This window comes from Convolutriloba macropyga, chromosome 8, assembly GCF_964194025.1.
Source record: "Convolutriloba macropyga chromosome 8, txConMacr16.3, whole genome shotgun sequence".
NCBI lineage: Eukaryota > Metazoa > Xenacoelomorpha > Acoela > Convolutidae > Convolutriloba > Convolutriloba macropyga.
Genome location: NC_134475.1, coordinates 25,591,320 through 25,610,774, shown reverse-complemented (window position 1 = coordinate 25,610,774; position 19,455 = coordinate 25,591,320). Strand labels below are relative to the sequence as shown.

The 19,455-nt window shown below is 39.5% G+C and overlaps 3 protein-coding genes across 5 annotated transcripts in view; 1 reads left to right on the top strand and 2 right to left on the bottom strand.

The window, feature by feature from the left end:
- The window catches only part of LOC142344630 (NADH dehydrogenase [ubiquinone] 1 beta subcomplex subunit 9-like), a 412,587-nt gene that overhangs the window by 372,375 nt on the left and 20,757 nt on the right, over positions 1 to 19,455 (bottom strand). The window lies entirely within an intron of this gene.
- LOC142344629 (serine/threonine-protein phosphatase 2A 55 kDa regulatory subunit B delta isoform-like) overlaps positions 1 to 19,455 on the bottom strand; it is a 136,508-nt gene that overhangs the window by 96,296 nt on the left and 20,757 nt on the right. The gene's annotated exons all lie outside the window — the stretch shown is intronic.
- On the top strand, positions 7,667 to 8,614 carry LOC142344996 (uncharacterized). Its single transcript, XM_075397079.1, has one exon. The coding sequence runs from the start codon at positions 7,667 to 7,669 to the stop codon at positions 8,612 to 8,614; it is 948 nt and encodes a 315-aa protein (XP_075253194.1).

The window sequence follows — 19,455 nt, the reverse complement described above, 5'->3', positions numbered from 1 at the left end:
GATCATTAAATCTACTGATAAGAAGAGCCAAAACGCTGCAAACAGAATTGGACAAGAAGACAGAAGCAGTGTTGAGGGCGAAGCCTCACCAGAGTACAGCAACTTCGATTCTCGACAGACAGAAATCCTTAACATCCAGACTGCAGCAATCCGAACTGGAAGTTGACACATTGGACGATGATGGTCTATTAAGCCAGTCCTCAACAAGATTTCGCGATGACGTCACAATTCCTTCTCGCCCAAGCAGCCGACGACTGGATTCAGAACGATCAACACCAACATGCAATGTTATCATTGAAGAAACATTTGTCGAGCAAGCAGCCAGTTCACAACCGAACGACACAACAGTCTTCATTAATCCTCCGCCCATTCTTCCAAGACCAATCAAGCCATCACTATTCCTGAACAACCAGCGAATCCAGGATCCTCTTATTAGCCATTTGATAAATCAACAACAAAATTTCCATCAACAGAACAGAAACCAGTTTGTTGACTCCAACTCAACACATCTTGCTAGTCATTATCATCCAACGGCATCAAACAACCTAGAACAAACCAATGCTAATCATCAGCAAGAAACCTTAACTTTGCCGCCTCTCAACATGTCAAACTTGGATCATCAGTTGAACCAAGAACCCAATTTCCTAACGGCAAAAGATTTAGAATTCAGCGGTTCTCAATCCAATCAAAAGCAGTTTGTTAACCGTTTCAGTTTATCTTTGACCCCTGAAAGTCAGAGAGGCTTCCGAAACGTCAACGTACCTTGTCTAACCCTTCAAGATGAAGGTGGAAACCCATTCCTTGGCAGAGCAATTATTGACAGGCCTCTTAATCATGAACCTGAATACGTGACAATAGATCAAAACCCTCACTCATCTAAACAAAACTACGTTCAGCCTATGCATTATTGTTTCACAAACAATCTACAACCAACAACAGCTGCAAACGTAGTTTCGGATGTCCAGAGCTATTGTTTTTCAAAAGAACAAGATGTTCAACTCAAACCTCAAAGGCCTGAAAACAGTTTTGTGCAACGTGTCAGTTCTTTCAACATCGGTCCCAATGATCCTGTAAAAAACACAACCTTGAAAAACAGCTTCCCAATTCAGGGTTTAGCAGTTCAAAGGCCTCCTGTTTACCCATATACTACCCCAGCGCAAGCAAACATCCAGTCAGTGCAGAGCGATCTACAACTTCTTACAACGCATCCCACAACCTCTCAAGAAGCGAACAAACCAGTCCATAGCTTCAATCCGGCTACTCAAACCAGCATGGTGGATATTGGTCAGAACAACACAAACGCTTATTTATCATATCCTTTACCCATTAAGAACATGGCAGCTGAACCCGCTGTAAATCAAAGTAATTCAAACGACGAAATTTCGCAGTTGCGACCTCCCCCTCTACCTAATCTTTATCCAACTAACATCTTGCCAACTTCAAGCGTAAGGCAGCATCAGGCTCCAGTGCTTGCTACAGCTGGACAATTTATCCCCTCAATGACCAATAGTGAACTTCAGCCAACATCTGTTGACCTAAAATGCTCGATCAAATTACCGCCATTAAAATTGCAAAATTTTAATGGTAACCCCATGCACTATCACGAGTGGATAAATAATTTTTTCTCAATGGTTCACAATAACATTTCAATTACTGACACACACAGAATAACCTACCTACAGAATTCAGTGTCGGGTAAGGCAAAGGATCTGATACATGCTTACTCTTGTGATCCATCCTATTATAATACAGCCCTCAACGAGATAATGAGCCGCTTTGGCGACCCTTCAGTTGTTGTCAACGCTTTTATCAACCAATTAGAGAGCTGGAAATCTAACAGTTCTTACAACAAGCAATCCTTCATAGCATTCTCTTCATTTCTAAAGAGACTTGTCCAGGCTTTTCAGAACCTAGGTTTTCAAGCCGACCTTCAATCGTCTACTTTATTGAGGAAAGCGAAGGAAAAAATTCCCCACAACTTGCTTCTTAAATGGACTGAATACACCCTGACAGAGAATGTTACAACAACTACCCTTGTTGAGTTTCAAAAATGGCTTGATGTTCAAGCAAGGGTTTATGACAAAGTAAACCAGGAAAATAGAACCAGTACCTTCACTCACAACAAAAACGGTAATTATCCTGCTGTGACAGCACAACAATCGGTTCAAGAACAGTTTAAGCAAACAACTGCAAGACAGTCTCAAAGGAACGATTTAGATCAAGGAAAGGTTAATCACAACGGCTCGAAAAATGAGCAACAGTTTGCAAACAAGCACACAAATTGTGTTCAATGTCACAAACCGCATTTTGTTGCAACTTAATCAGACTACCATAAATTGTCCCCTGAAGGTCGATTTCAAACTATCCAGAAAAATAGCTTGTGTACAAACTGTTTAAGTAATCAACATCGCAGAGACACTTGTCCCTCCTCGAAGCGTTGTCAAGTGTGTAATGGTTTTCACCATACAACACTACATAATCCAGCTAAACAATTCAGCAGAACACATGCCGCTTTTACTACCAGCAACGTCCAACAGCAAACTAAAAACTCAGGCCAACAAAATTGGTCATCGAAAGACGACAACAACTCACAAACGCAAGAAAGTATTGAAGCAACTCAGAATAAAATAACACAATTCAAACCCAAAAGCAATCTCAGGTATGGAAAAAATTTCGGAAATAATAATAATCAACAGTCATCGAAACGTGCGAATTTGAATGGACCTTCTACCAGCCAAAATTTCAATGTCAACCAAATATCCAGTACACCGAAATATTGGTTTGAGCAGTTACAGCTGCTGCCAGTATCCTTTATCAAAGAAGATAAAGTATTCGACACGTATGCTCTCATTAACCCCGGCAGTCAGTTTACGTTTTTATTAGATGCTGTTTCTGACTACCTGGAACTCCCACGCGAATATCAATCTTCAACTACTGTTCAATATCTAAGCGTTGATTACGAATTGCCCCTATCAAAAATAAAGCAACCAATAACAGTTTGCCCTTTCAATCAGTTTGATGAAAAGTTCCAAATATCCAGAACCTACAGCACCCCTACATTAAACGTTAATGCAGCCAATGTCACTGAGCTAAACTATGTTTGCGATGCATTCAATGAACTTCGACACATATATTTCCCAGACATTGCCGAAGGTAAGATTGGAGCACTCCTTGGTGTCAATGCTTTTGCCTTTACGCATCCTACTGAAGTAATTCAAGGCACCGAATTCCGCCCCTTCGGAGTGAAGACAAAGCTTGGATGGACACTTGCAGGAGGGTACCTGAACACACTAGGAAACTGCTCTTCAAAACCTTCTAATAAATCGAAAGTATTTGTATACCATGTCTGTCGGAAAAGTCCAGAACAACCCTTGGACAATTTGATACAAGAATTTTGGTCAATAGAGAACGATGGTACCAGAAAAGAAGATAATACTATCACTGAAGATGAAAAGTCTGCCATTCGAATACTTGAGAGTACTATCAACCACACAGGGGAAAGGTATGAAATAGGTCTTCCATGGAAAGTACCAGCCAATCTTCAAAATAACTATTTTTCTGCCCTCAATCAGCTAAACAGTTTGAACAAACGACTTAATAATGATCCAAAAGTAAGTGATATGTACCAACAGACTCTTGTCACAGATCTCAATAAAAATTACGTCAAGCCAGTGGAAATGACAGACCCACCCCCCGAGAAAAAATGGTACTTGCCGCATCACCCTGTTCAAAGCGCAAACAAACCAAACAAAGTGCGTCGTGTCGCCAATGCAGCGTCAAAATTCAAAGGCGAGTCACTAAATTCCAATCTTCTAACAAGACCAGACCTCTTAAACAGTCTAATAGGAATTTTGGTCAGATTTCGTGAAAAACCTATTGCTATTTTGGCAGACATTGAAGGAATGTTCATGCAAATCGGCATCCGAAATGAAGATCAATCTGCACTACGTTTCCTATGGTCTATTGACAATGATGTGCAACAGTTTCAATTCACCAGATTGATTTTTGGTGCAACTTGCTCACCATCTTGCGCAATTTTTGTCTTAAACAGATGCGCAGAGGACAACGTCGAGACATATCCAAAAGCACGGAGCGCTATAAAATCTTATTTTTATATGGATGACTACATCCAGTCCTTCGACTCTCCTGAAAACGCCAACGCGACTGCATTTGAAGTAAAGAATTGCCTGAGAGCCGGTGGTTTCCGCCTCACAAAATTCCTGTCAAACCATCAACAGGCTCTTCAGTGTATTACTCCAGAAGACCTCGAGGAGCCCAAGAGTGAAACAAGAGTCCTCGGACAAAAATGGAACCTTGAAAAAGATACATTTTTCATGAAATCCCTAGGAGAATTCCCTAAAGAAGCTGAACAATACACTCAACGGAAACTTTTCAGTCTGGTGTCATCGATTTTTGACCCAATTGGGTTTCTTGGCCCAATGACAATAAAGTTCAAAATTCTTCTTCAGCAACTTTGGAAGTTAGGTAGAAAATGGGACGAGCCACTCCGAACTGAACTTCTACATCCCTTACAAAAGCTTCTTAACAGTTATCACTCTATGCCTCAACTTGAATTTCCACGACAGATGACAACACAGAATCTACTGGAGACAGAGAACCAGTTGCATGTTTTTGTTGATGCATCGATTGTTGCAACGTGTGCTGTTGTCTACCTCAGGAGCTTGAATAGGACCAGCAACGAAGTACAAACTGCATTCGTGATCGGGAAATGCAAGGTAGCGCCCGTTAAACAGTTGAGCGTTCCAAAGTTGGAACTAGAGGCATCTGTCACAGGTATTCGACTCCTGAATTTTGTTAGACATGAACTCTCTGTTGAAATCAGCAATGTTTTTTATTGGACGGACAGTCAAGTTGTACTTGACTGGATTGGTTCTTCCAAGAAGCAACCAGTTTTTGTTGCTAATCGCATTGCAGAAATAAAAGTAAAAAGCAAACCTGACAATTGGAATCATATTGCGACAAACTTAAACCCAGCTGATCATGGTACTCGTGGTTTAGAACCCAAGGAAACTGAAGCAAAATGGTTTAGGCCACCAGATTTTTTCTCCACAAATGATGTCTTTTGTAGACCTACAAAGCAACTGCCGATTTGTGCTGCAACAACACGATCTGCCTTAAGAACCAAGAAACCAGTACTCGACCCTAAACATATTTCAACATGGACAAAGATTTAGCTAACGATAGCTACTGTTTTCAATCTGATCCACAGAGCGAAAAAACAGCGTGAAAATCACCATCAATACACTGTTGAAGACATTGAGTTATCAAAATCTTACTTGATACAAATGTCGCAAGTCAATAGCTTCCCAACCGTCATCGAGTTGCTAAATATTAGCCGTAAACTGGACCCGAAATTCAAACACAGGTCGTTAAACCCAATGCCTGATAAGAACGGTATACTACGCGTCTGTGGAAGGCTAATTTTTGCTCCCAGTGAACTCGAGTTGGCCAAGCGGCCAATACTACTTCATGCAAAAGATCACATTTGTCGTTTATACCTCGAACATGCCCAACGCATCTGTGTGCATCAGAGAACGGAAGCCACTAAGGGTTTTGTACAGCAAAGGTACTACGTAATCGGTCTCCGCAGAACACTGCAGAGCATTAGATACAAATGCTTCCTTTGTCGACGTTTCCAACCGCAAAGCATTGAGACTTTTATGGCACCGCTACCTGATTGCCGCTTCCCGACTGAAAACAAACAATTTACATTTGCCAACTGCGGACTAGACTTTTTCGGCCCCTTTTACATTGAGGAAGGAAAAGATAAGCTTCAGAAACACTACGGCCTCATCTTTACTTGTCTGGTAACGCGAGCTGTCCACTTGGAAACCTGTCCAGATTTGAATACAGACACTTTTCTGAACGCCTAGCGCCGCTTCACTTCGCGAAGATGTCAGCCCGCTGATTTGTACAGTGACAACGGTAAGACTTTTGTTGGTGCCAAAGAAGAACTCAAAAGGTGTCTGAATGATCTCGACAAGGATAAAATTCACAAAGCACTTGCAGCACAGAACACCAAGTGGCACTTCAACCCACCTTATGGCCCTCATTTTGGCGGCGCTTGGGAGTGTCAAGCGGACGCTCCTGATCATTCTAGGGTCAAGAAAGTTTACTTTTGACGTTTTCCACACAATCATGGTTGAAGCAGAAGCTATGATGAACTCCAGACCACTTACAAACGTGTCGGACGCCATGGAAAACGAAGAACCATTGACGCCAAACCATTTTCTACTTCAGCGTCCTTACAACTCTCTTCCCCCTGGTATCTTCCCGTCAACCAAGCCAGCTAACATGAAGTCTTGGAAGAATGTTCAACAATTCCTCAACCACATCTGGAGGAGACTGGACCGGGAATACCTACCGACCTTGATAAAGCGACCAAAATGGACCGAAAACGCCGGGAATTCACTCAAAGTCAACGATGTGGTGTGGATCCTGAAAGACTTCACCCCACGTGGTATTTGGCCTCTGGGAAGAGTAGAAGAAGTGTTCCCTGGACGAGATGGTAACAACAGAGTAGTTAAAGTGAAAACGGCTTACGGCACCTTCGTCCGCCCCGTGTCCGGTCTCGCCCGTGTTTTCGCTGATTAGCTTTTTTTGTTGATATTTTTTGCGCTCCGGTTTTAGGCAAAGGGGGTTGCATATAGTTTTATTCAATTTAATTTGGGTTTATGGATTCTAACTGGAATTGGAAACAATATTTATTTGGTGGATTTATTCGTGTTTTACCCTCTTATTCCTGTTGCCCCCGTGAAGCATGTTGCGTATGCAACTTCAAGATGGCTAAATACGGAAGTTAAGATGATTTGCCGCAAAAAACGTGACTTTATGTCCCACATTGCTAACTGTCAGTTACCAAAAAACATGGAAACAAAACATCTGAATTTGACTTTTTCAATGCTAGAAATATGTTTTCACTACAGAAATCACCCTTGCTAAGTATTCTATTTGAGTTGCTTTTATGCCAGTGGTTCAAATAATCTATTCGGCATATGTCCCGTTTAAGACCAGAGTACCATCATGAAAGTTGTACTTGCTCTCGTTGAGGAATAAAGTTTTAAATCTCGATTTGCTTTTTGCAGTATTAACAAAAGATTCAACAATTATTTGACTCTGGATTATTCTGTCTTTAATATGATAGAGTCAATTTTTGTCGAGAAAGCGGGGAAAATTTTCAAATTTGCTGCTTCTCAGTATTTGTCGACGAGTAGTTTTATTTAGCTAGCAATTTGTTCCGGCTGCAAAGTTTTTAACTAACTGTGATTGCATTTTACTTTTCTTCGGAGCCATTTTTCTTTGTTCATGGTTTAATTTGGCTCAATTCTCACTGCATATTTCCCTAGGTATTCACTAATTGTAGAAATTGCGATTGCTTTTAACCAAAAATTTGGCTTCTTTCTTCAATCTAAGATTTAAAGAATCATGAGGAGACAAGCGGCCAATACTACTTCATGCAAAAGATCACATTTGTCGTTTATACCTCGAACATGCCCATCGCATCTGTGTGCATCAGGGAACGGAAGCCACTAAGGCTTTTGTACAGCAAAGGTACTACGTAATCGGTCTCCGCAGAACACTGCAGAGCATTAGATACAAATGCTTCCTTTGTCGACGTTTCCAACCGCAAAGCATTGAGACTTTTATGGCACCGCTACCTGATTGCCGCTTCCCGACTGAAAACAAACAATTTACATTTGCCAACTGCGGACTAGACTTTTTCGGCCCCTTTTACATTGAGGAAGGAAAAGATAAGCTTCAGAAACACTACGGCCTCATCTTTACTTGTCTGGTAACGCGAGCTGTCCACTTGGAAACCTGTCCAGATTTGAATACAGACACTTTTCTGAACGCCTACCGCCGCTTCACTTCGCGAAGATGTCAGCCCGCTGATTTGTACAGAGACAACGGTAAGACTTTTGTTGGTGCCAAAGAAGAACTCAAAAGGTGTCTGTATGATCTCGACAAGGATAAAATTCACAAAGCACTTGCAGCACAGAACACCAAGTGGCACTTCAACCCACCTTATGGCCCTCATTTTGGCGGCGCTTGGGGGCGGTTGATCCAGAGTGTCAAGCGGACGCTCCTGATCATTCTAGGGTCAAGAAAGTTTACTTTTGACGTTTTCCACACAATCATGGTTGAAGCAGAAGCTATGATGAACTCCAGACCACTTACAAACGTGTCGGACGCCATGGAAAACGAAGAACAATTGACGCCAAACCATTTTCTACTTCAGCGTCCTTACAACTCTCTTCCCCCTGGTATCTTCCCGTCAACCAAGCCAGCTAACATGAAGTCTTGGAAGAATGTTCAACAATTCCTCAACCACATCTGGAGGAGACTGGACCGGGAATACCTACCGACCTTGATAAAGCGACCAAAATGGACCGAAAACGCCGGGAATTCACTCAAAGTCAACGATGTGGTGTGGATCCTGAAAGACTTCACCCCACGTGGTATTTGGCCTCTGGGAAGAGTAGAAGAAGTGTTCCCTGGACGAGATGGTAACAACAGAGTAGTTAAAGTGAAAACGGCTTACGGCACCTTCGTCCGCCCCGTGTCCGGTCTCGCCCGTGTTTTCGCTGATTAGCTTTTTTTGTTGATATTTTTTGCGCTCCGGTTTTAGGCAAAGGGGGTTGCATATAGTTTTATTCAATTTAATTTGGGTTTATGGATTCTAACTGGAATTGGAAACAATATTTATTTGGTGGATTTATTCGTGTTTTACCCTCTTATTCCTGTTGCCCCCGTGAAGCATGTTGCGTATGCAACTTCAAGATGGCTAAATACGGAAGTTAAGATGATTTGCCGCAAAAAACGTGACTTTATGTCCCACATTGCTAACTGTCAGTTACCAAAAAACATGGAAACAAAACATCTGAATTTGACTTTTTCAATGCTAGAAATATGTTTTCACTACAGAGATCACCCTTGCTAAGTATTCTATTTGAGTTGCTTTTATGCCAGTGGTTCAAATAATCTATTCGGCATATGTCCCGTTTAAGACCAGAGTACCATCATGAAAGTTGTACTTGCTCTCGTTGAGGAATAAAGTTTTAAATCTCGATTTGCTTTTTGCAGTATTAACAAAAGATTCAACAATTATTTGACTCTGGATTATTCTGTCTTTAATATGATAGAGTCAATTTTTGTCGAGAAAGCGGGGAAAATTTTCAAATTTGCTGCTTCTCAGTATTTGTCGACGAGTAGTTTTATTTAGCTAGCAATTTGTTCCGGCTGCAAAGTTTTTAACTAACTGTGATTGCATTTTACTTTTCTTCGGAGCCATTTTTCTTTGTTCATGGTTTAATTTGGCTCAATTCTCACTGCATATTTCCCTAGGTATTCACTAATTGTAGAAATTGCGATTGCTTTTAACCAAAAATTTGGCTTCTTTCTTCAATCTAAGATTTAAAGAATCATGAGGAGACCTTTTCTCCGCCAGAGGCAAAGATTTGGTCGACTTGCTAAGAGCACTCGCTCTTTGGTTGCTTCAATCAGGCTGCCTCATGTAGCAATTCGCTTCTACTGAGCTCCGCAATACTAATTGCTCTAGTGCCTAAATTCGTTGAGTTATTAGGACCATTCACTTGCTCTCTCGCTCTATCTCCGAAACAGCAATTGTACAAAAAATCTCTGTCACTTTATTGGCCAAAACACCTGCTGATTGCGCAGACAACTATGCATCCATTGCAGTACTTCGGACCTAAAACTACCGCTGGGAATTTTGTCTTGTGTTCTTTGACCATCTGATTATAGAACCTCTCTGATATGACCGCCTCCTGTAGCTATAGGCAAGGAATATTGACGTCGCATCGGCTTAACGCTGAAGTTTCCAATCACATATGATACCTCTCCTAAAAACCTCCTTTTGTTCGCAAACACAGTTAATTAACTGCCCACAGGGTCATTGACGGTGTCAGCGCACATGTGAAATTCTATTTTAATCTTACCAGTGGAAATATAGCTTGGTTTATCTAAAATAGGATTTTTTTCTAGAAATTCTGCTTTTTCGAGGGTTTAACAGCACTATCCCAATGCTGTCTATTTCTCGTCCAGATATTCCTCGGGAGCTACAGGATAAGAACGCTGAATGGAGCTAATTTTTCACATTGTTTGAACATTAAAAACACTTGAAATAAGATCTTACTTTGAGACATGGAAGTATCCACATTGTTGGTTACACTTCAAACCTGATGACAATAGTCATTAGATTTTAAACTGAGCCCAGGTGCAGATCATCTCCTTGTTTTTGGCTCAATATCATCTTGCTTGCCCTTGCTGGTTGAATCCAAGTCTTCCAGTTTTCTTTTTTCACTGCTCCATTGATGCATATCCAATTTTTCAGATAAATTACGTCTTGAAACAGTTTGTTGCTGATAAAACAACTTGAAAGCTTCCTCCGGCGCTCCCACCATATTATTGAAACCATCCAACTAACGGCTGTTTTGCGTTGTTTTTGCTGCTGTGGGAAATTGAAATCCCTTTTCGATGCTGATAAGTTTGAGGGCACATCTCAATATAAACCGCTTAAAATTCATGTTCTATTCAGTAATTCGCGCTTCATTAGATGTCAAAAACATAGAATCGATATCAACTGTCAGGGATTATTGCTGTACTTCCATAAATCAGAAAATTGTTGCTATCAACACAAGCAGTAATTCAGGACCATTTTCCTGTTTTTTAATTTAGCCTACTCCTTTATGTTTTCTTGCAGCGTTTCAAGCAAGACGGATTTTCCTACGTTTGTTTTAGTTCAGCACTAAATGGTGTGGCAAGTATTTTTCGTCTCTGAAACTGGTTTGCATTCGCATATTCTTTTCAATCATTGCACAAGTGTTTCAATATATCGATTAATTACTGTTCGAGCCATTTTTTGGGATTTCGGACATCTTGGAAGCTTCTATTACGTGAATACAATTGACATAGCACTAAGCTGTAGTTATTTGATAGGTCGAATTCCAATTCAAACCGCGGGACTGAAAATTTTTGGCATTTTGATGCTTGCAGTTCTTTCTAGGACTCACTGACGACGTTTATTTTGGATGCATAGGATGCTATGTCACCTTAACGTCTTAAGGCAAAAAGACAAACATTTTGTGACATTGCGTCTGTTATTGGCCCACTGATTATACCTCGTAGCTCCTTTTAGCAAAATGTTCCATTTGAGTTGCAATTTGTAATGATATTTACTTTGCAGTTCGTAGGCATGTTAACCCAATCATATCGTAGTTTCTGTTTCGGTTGCTGTTAAGAGTTCGATACAATTCAGTTTTTTAGTCTTTCCCAGATATTCACCGTTGTACTAACGCCCAAAACGAATGCAACTTCAAATGCAGTCCATTTACTTTAAGGGGAGTTGTTTCGGTTTCCAGATCATTTGTTCGATGAATGCCAAGGGTAATAAGCGCAACATTGGTGCCTTGAATTTCGGAATTTCTTCGAACGATTTGATCGATGGAAAATACCGTTCCTGGATAGCTCTTCTCCATCGTCCTGGCTGACATGTACTTAAAACCATTATTACATCTTGAAGTTCAGGGGCATTTTTACTCTCGCGATTTGAACTTTTAAGTTTAAGTGAAAAGTGGCTATATAGTTGACAAAACATCCAATCAATAATCGATATATAATTCAAGGTGAATGCTCAGGTTAATTTAATTGATTGATGCTAACACATCGCAGTTAGAACGTTCAAAGTTACAACGTTCAAAGTTACAACGTTCAAAGTTACAACGTTCAAAGATACAACGACCGCAGTTAGTTTATCTGATCGGTCAAACAGACGGAACACATCTGTTTTTTTTGGCTTTTAAAGGGGGATCAATTTTGTATGTTTGCAGCAGCATAATCGAACGAGTCTTTAAATTCAAATCTTGACTCTGTTACTCCGATTAACGCGTAAAGTTGTCTTGTTGTCTTTAAAATGTTGTAGCTCTCACTCAAAGCTAAACCTTCTTTTCACTGAAAACTGTATTCTTTCAAGCAAAGCCTTGATAAAAATTTTCTTTTTAAGATAGCACGGTTTCAAATTCTCGTGACTTCTTGCGTCACGTTTTTACAGAATTTTTAAAACTTTTTCTTTAACTATACCCCAATGGAAAACAAAGATATTGTTCTAGATACTAAGAATTTTTAACGGCTTTTCTAATTTAAAGTTGAAGTACACAATTGATTCGCTCTGCTGTGTGCGCAAATTTTCTGTCCGTGGATTAATGGTATCCCCATGGCCTCAATTTTGCTGATGAGTTCTTGTTGCCATGCTTTACCATTGAAAATCAATTGAAACTAATTTGTTTGCCAAAAAGTTTTTCGGATTCGATGCGCCGGACACTTTATTGCAACTGCTGAAAGATTCTTCAGATGCTTGCTTAGTTGGTCTTGGTTTTGGTTTATATTATGCCCTGCTCGCATTTTTTTTCAGAACTGATCATATTTCGTCTATATTTGCATCTGCGAATTGAATGCAACTCCGTGATCGAATCAGCGTGCGTTAAAATTGAGGCAGAAATTTGACTTTTTGGATAATTCAAACTAAAAAATTACCTTCTAAACACCTTGGCTTGGATTTGTGTTCGACGCATTGTTTTTTTTCTTTGAGTTCTCGTCTGTCAATCGGATAGGACAGTAGTCTGGCCGCTTTCCAACGGTGCACCACGTGCAACAGCTGCTCTCACATTTATGACAAGAAAAACCTTGCACCGCCCCGTTTTAGTTTGGTCCCGATTGTTGTTCAGGGGCAAAAAATTGTAAACATATCAATTTTACCATGAGAATGTTTGATTATTCTAAGCGACTAATGAAATGTTGATGTATTATAGAAAATATTGTTATCAAATTATTTTTTCCCCTTTCGGTAGGACATCCTATTTTAAAAGACAGATAGTCTCAGTGCAGGAACGAGGCGCCGTCACAAAACTGGCGAGGAATATCTGGACCAATTCTAAACATTAAGTTGTCAAAAGAACGAAGAGCATCTGAGAGGAGACCGAGAGTCTACCCAAAGTACTTTAGAGCAATTATTTGCAGGACACAAATTAACAAAAGGACACAAACAATTGAAAATTAATGCAATATCTGTTTAAGATATTGAAATTCAAAGGGTTAATTGCTATAATTGTCGGCTAAGAAATTGGTTAAAACCATTGTCATCCAAGCTAGAGTGGTTAGGTTGAAGTTCTTCGACATAATTCATCAGTACATTGCAACATTCATCCTTTTGTTTTTTGTCGAAAACACTTTAATAACATTTGGAATCTCCTCTTCGGCAGTTGTTTTCTATTGTGAAAATTGTGTAAACCTAGTGAAAATTTTACTTCGAATTTGTTTTGCGGTATTCTGGGTTTTGTTTTCTTGTCATTTTTGGTCATTTTTGAGGTCTAATCAGTCAAAATTACAGGGTCGAGATCTCTATTGAAAAGTGAACACCATCTTTAATAGATTCCTAACTTCCGTTTTCATGGTTTCCGAACCAAGTCAGCAGCCAGCCTCGAAGATTAATTCTCTGTGCCTCTCGATACTCAAAATACTTGTAATGAACACGTCACGTATGAGCGTCCTTCTGTACCAAATGTCAGATTGAGAAGTCTTCGGTAGGACATCCTACTTTGAAAGACAGATGGTCACAATGCAGGAACTAGGCACCGTCCCAAAACTGGTCGATGAATGGCTGGACCAATTCTGATCATTGCAATGTCAAAAGTCCGAAGAGCATCTGAGAGGAGATTGAAAATCTACCCAAAGTACTCTATAGCAATTATTTGCTGGACACGAATAAATAGGACACGCATAATTGAAAATTAATGCAATATCTGTTTAAGATTTTGAATTTCAGTGGTGGTTTGTTGATGTAATTGTTGGCTCAGAAATTGGTTAAAACAATTGTCTTCCAAACTAGGGTTGTTAGGTTGAAGTTCTTCGACATAATTAATTGTTAAAATTTTCATCCTTCTGTGTACTTGTCGAAAACACTTTAATAACATTTTGAATCTCCTCGTCGGGAGTTGTTTTCTATTGTGAAAATTGTGTAAACCTAGTGGAAACTTTACTTTCTATTTGTTTTGCGATATTCTGGGTTTTGTTTTTGTCCTTTTTGAGCTCTAATTGGTCGAAATTAGAATGTCGAGATCTCTATTGAATAGGGAACACGATCTTTATTAGATTTCTAACTTCCGTTTTCATATTTACCACGCCAAATCGACAGTCAGCCTCACAGATTAATTCTGTGCCTCTCGATATTCAAAATGCTTGTAATGAACACGTCACGTATGAACGCCCATATGTACCAAACTTCAGATTAAGAAGTCAAACAGTCAGTTTATCGCATTGAGACCAGTTTCCACAAAGAAAACACTGCTTGTTGAAGCTCAAGCTTCAATATTTCAACATTTCTTAATTTGACTTTTGCATGATTTGATTTCTAAGTTTAGTTCATATGTTTCCATGCTAATTTACCGCTGAAACCAAAGTTTGTGAATTCACTATTGTCAAATCGATCTTATAAGCAAGTGGTCAACATTGGTGACCCCGAAACAACGAACTGCAACTAAAACTTCTGAGATAAAATGAAAATTGTAAAGACATTAAAAAAATTGACGTGAAGACAGGGAGTACCTTTGAATTCTTCTCAATACCGACTTTCTTTATTCACATAACTCAATCTTTTCTTTATTTTAGATCAACTTAGAACTGCAACTACAGCCCGTCAGCGAATACGAAAAAAAAGAGAGGGAAATTTCAAAAGTCACAAAAGGGAAGAAGAACAGAAAAAATGCAGAAGTAGCATAATCAAATACAAATTCTAAAAGAGAAGGAAAATAGTTTTAGAATATGACAAGAGAAGGAAGGATTGTTTGCCAGCAATTAATTTTTGAATTTCTATCTTTCTAACAAAGAACAGAGTAACAAAAGTAAAAGGGTCTCAATCCGAAGTAACCTATATCTATATAAACCTATTTACCTATATACATTTATATACCTAATATCATATTTATGAACAAAAAGACTTTGTCCACGCGTCTTTGTTATCATTGAAAAAGTTTCATTGTGCAAATAGGCCTATAAAGCATCACAACTTATAGCAAAAAACCACTGCCTTTTTTAGAAAACAGTTTAATAGCTGTAGATGCGTGTACATCGTTCTCCGCTTTGAAGCAGATAGTGTTCAATCACATACGCACACATAGATAAAATAAAAACACAATAAAATTTTTATCGTAGATAGATATCGAAGTTTCGGAATTTTCAATCTCAACAAAATGTAAAGCAAGAAAGAACACGGCAATTAGAGTCAAACGCTTTCTACTTCAGAGGGCACGTTAAAGAGAAGACAAAGCTTCGGATTTAGGTTGTTCGTTGCAGAGAAGATTTAATCGTCAAGTAGTAACCCCACGTATCAAAAGTCGTTAAAAAAATTTTTTTGACATTAATTTTTTTTAAAAAAAATGACGTTCTCTGACTATCTGCAAAGTCCAACAGACCCAACCAAGTTTAAAATAAAAGAAACTCAGACCATACCTTCACTAATATCACAACACCATAAAAGCACAATCGGGTCTGAGATAATTTTTGCTCCTTTAACATATCACCTTAACAAAGGAATTTTTTTTTTCGAAAAAAGTAAAAATAGTCCTTTATCAGCAAATAGGCTGACAATTATAAGAACTCACACCCATTTCGCTGCATACAGATTGGGGAATACTAAACAAAAAACAGACAACGGAAGTAGAAAGAGCAGCTTTTTTACCAACCTCAAGTAACACTGAATACTCTTGCGCGCAACAATACAGGGGCTCTCTTTGATAGTGCTGTTTAAATTTGCTCAGAAATTGAAACTGTTGAAACCTGCGAACTAATTAAACACTAAGCAAGAATAACTTGAACAATTCCAAACAGCAATTAGACACAAACAAATGACACCAAAAACAAATAAAAGGAAAAAGACGTTGGTCCAACAAATCATGAGACGTGAGGTTGAGTGGGGATCAGCAGTAAACTTTATTGAGGAACAGTATCAGACCGATGACGTTGACGTTCTTCAACTCACGTAAAAAACCCTTCTGGAACATAAGGCATGCTTGGACAAGCTTTTGGATAATATTTCCGAGTCTACCTTTACAACTAACGAGAACACCACACTCGGTAAAATTATGAACGGTTTGTCTAAATCAAAGATGGACAAAATTTGTGCTTCAGGAGACATTCCTAATACAAAAACAACACTGTATGCGCCTTCATATCAAACAGATACACAAGGCACAATGAAATTGCAGCCCAAAATCACACGGAGATACAATTTACGCAACAGACATAACTCGAGAGAATCATCATCAGATAGAAGTCTGCGCAATGCAATCTCTTTATCACATCAACAAGACTCATGCCCGACATTGACCGATAGAAGCAATACCAGTTGTCCCGTCTCAAATGAGATCGGACTCAGCATTGATAGATATCAATCATTGAATGTTCGAAATGAGACCGACAATTCTTCACCTGACAGTCAGCAAAAGAATGGCAGAGATGCAGTTGTGTCGAATAAATCTTGCAAGCGTAGCGTTGGACAAACTGTAGATAACACAGCAAACAACAGCTCAGGAATTAGTAATCAACGAATAGATTGGGACCGGAACAGTTTGCAACAGGGGTCTTCTCGAACATTTATTGAACAGACCCCCAATAGTGAAACTAAAGATTCAATTGAAGGAAAAGAACGACAACCTGAACCTTCCGAGCGCACCCACAGCAATCAACATAATGGCCGCATTGGAAAAAATTGGCATAATCAATTTACCGAACCATTTCAGTTTGTGAAATCCAACAAAAACAATCAGGACCCCCAAACAACATCAACAGTAAATCACTCAGCAAAATTTAAAAGCCATCACTTCCAGATAAACAACTCAGAAATTCAAAAGCGCTCATAGCACAAAAAGGTATTACCAATTGTCCCTCAGAGGACAACTGTGACGACAGTGACAGTGACAGCGTTGAAAGGACAAACCAACGAAACGATTCGCGTGCAAAAGTTTCCTCAAAGAACCAAGCATCCAAACTACAAAATATTGTGGGAAGCACAACTGACCAACAAACAACACAACAGGAGAATTGCCTAACAAATTGACAAACTCTTGCTTCGAGTAGACAAAAACAAACAAGGCATAGGAACATTTTCTCACTCGAGAATCGAAATCAACCTCATTACAATGAGAATACCATATTAACACAGACATCCTGCAGCCGTCCAACGGTATCAGTAGACACATCTGACACGGAAATACAAACAAGGTCTTGCCGCAACCAGTCTCATGCAAAACACGAAATCAGAGAGAATAGTATGGAGAGATACGAAGACAGCTCCAATGTCAGACAACCAACAGTTCAGTTCGAATCTGCTACACAACCACCTGAAAATCACACTAACAATTCAACAACGAACATTTTAACAATCTGCATTTTACACCAAATCAGAGAAACCCGCACATAAAAATCAATTTGTCAAGGACACAACTGAAGACATACAATGGAGACCCCCTCAAATGGCACGAGTGGTATTGTTATTTCAAATCAACAATACAAGATAATGTGTCCCTTTCGGACGCACAGAAAATCACCTATCTGCAAAACGCTCTCACTGATCGCGCAAAAGAAAGCGTTTTTGGATACTCATATAATGGAAAATTTTACCATGATGCAATAACCGAACTCAAGAGAACATTTGGAAGACCACAAACTGTTTTTGCAGCATATCTTGACAAACTGGAACGCTGGCCCAAGCCTTCTGCAGACAGCCCAGACAGCTTCATTTCATTTGCAGCTTTTCTCAGACAATTAGTACAAACTTTTCTTCTTCACGGGTTTACGCCAGACCTGCAATCATCCGCCGTTCTCAGAGTAGCCAAAGAAAAACTAATTCCTGCAATGATAATAAAATTGAACGAAAATGTCATCAGCAAAGAACTTGTTAACCCAAATTTGATTCACTCCAAAGATTGGATAGACAAGTACACAATTTCAGAAAAGGTCAAAAAATTTTGAGTGAAAACGTGTACGACAGATAGCAGACAGTGCGAAAGCTGAACTTTTGCCCTAATTGTCTTTCTGAACATCCAAAAGGACAATGCAACATTAAATACAGATGCCAGATAGACGATTGTAACGGTTTCCATCACTCAACAATACACCGTAAAAATTTCAATACAACACAGCCTAGTAATCAAGGACAAAAACAATCAACATCTGAATGTCGACAAAATGGAGATAACTTGAACAGAAACCAGTTCAATTTCACAAACAACAGTTCTTCGTGGAACAAAAATTTGAGCAGCACTAACCCCATCTACAATCACCAAACTAGACAAATGGTAACAGTACTTACAACCGGCAACGCAGCAGAAGCCGATACAACAGCATCAACAGCAACAGCGACAATAGCACAAATGGTATCTACAACAATAGTAACACTTACAACAGACATAACCGGAACTGCTATTACGAACAATCACATCAAGTGCCCAAAACATCCACTTTGCAGCAACGGCAGCCAACTTTGGGAAACTTTAACAAACAATATCAGCACTCAACAGACCAAGATTCGCAAAGTTTCTCAGGCAGCAATAGCCGACACCAGAACTACACTTGCAGTAATGATCAGCCGAGCAGTTGGATCTGCCCACATGTTCAGCTCCCAGCTATACTGGTAACAGTGTTTTCGGAGACAGTCTCCATTGAAACTTACGCTATCCTTGACAATACGCAGTGGAAGTGACAATACGCAAATTACCAGGACAATTGCAGATGCTTTAGGAATCAGTGATAGGAAATTTGTTACAATCCCCGTAACATCACTATACCAAGAACACACGATAGAAACAACCAAAATTTTTCTTGGAATCGGAGCCATCGACAGCAGTAGACCTATCATTAACTTACCAGTTTTTGCTGCTTTTACCGCAGACTTTCAAATGCCGACGGTGCCAATTCAGATGCTCAACAGTGTTTGTAAGGATTTCGGTCATTTAAGCGGTATCAATTTTCCTCAAATCAGAGACAACAGAATAGGTATTCTGATAGGAGCCGATGCTTTTACAGCAACAGTTCCACTCAAGTACACAATCGGACCTTCGGGAACACCGTACGGAGTTCTCAAACCATTAGGATGGATAATAACAGGACCAGTCCCAAACAAGTATAGACAACTTACAGAGAAGAACAAATGCAATCGTAATATAACCTTGTTCAATAGGGTTAAGTCAGAAGAGACGATATTGGACGAAGAAATGCTCCAACTATTTTAGACCTGTGAAGGAACAAGCACAACAAGCTTCACCTAATACAATAAACAAAGAAGACAAGAAAGCCCTACAAATTTTGGAGGATACAGTAAAACATAACGGAGAGAGGTATGAGATTGGACTAACCTGGAAACAAAAC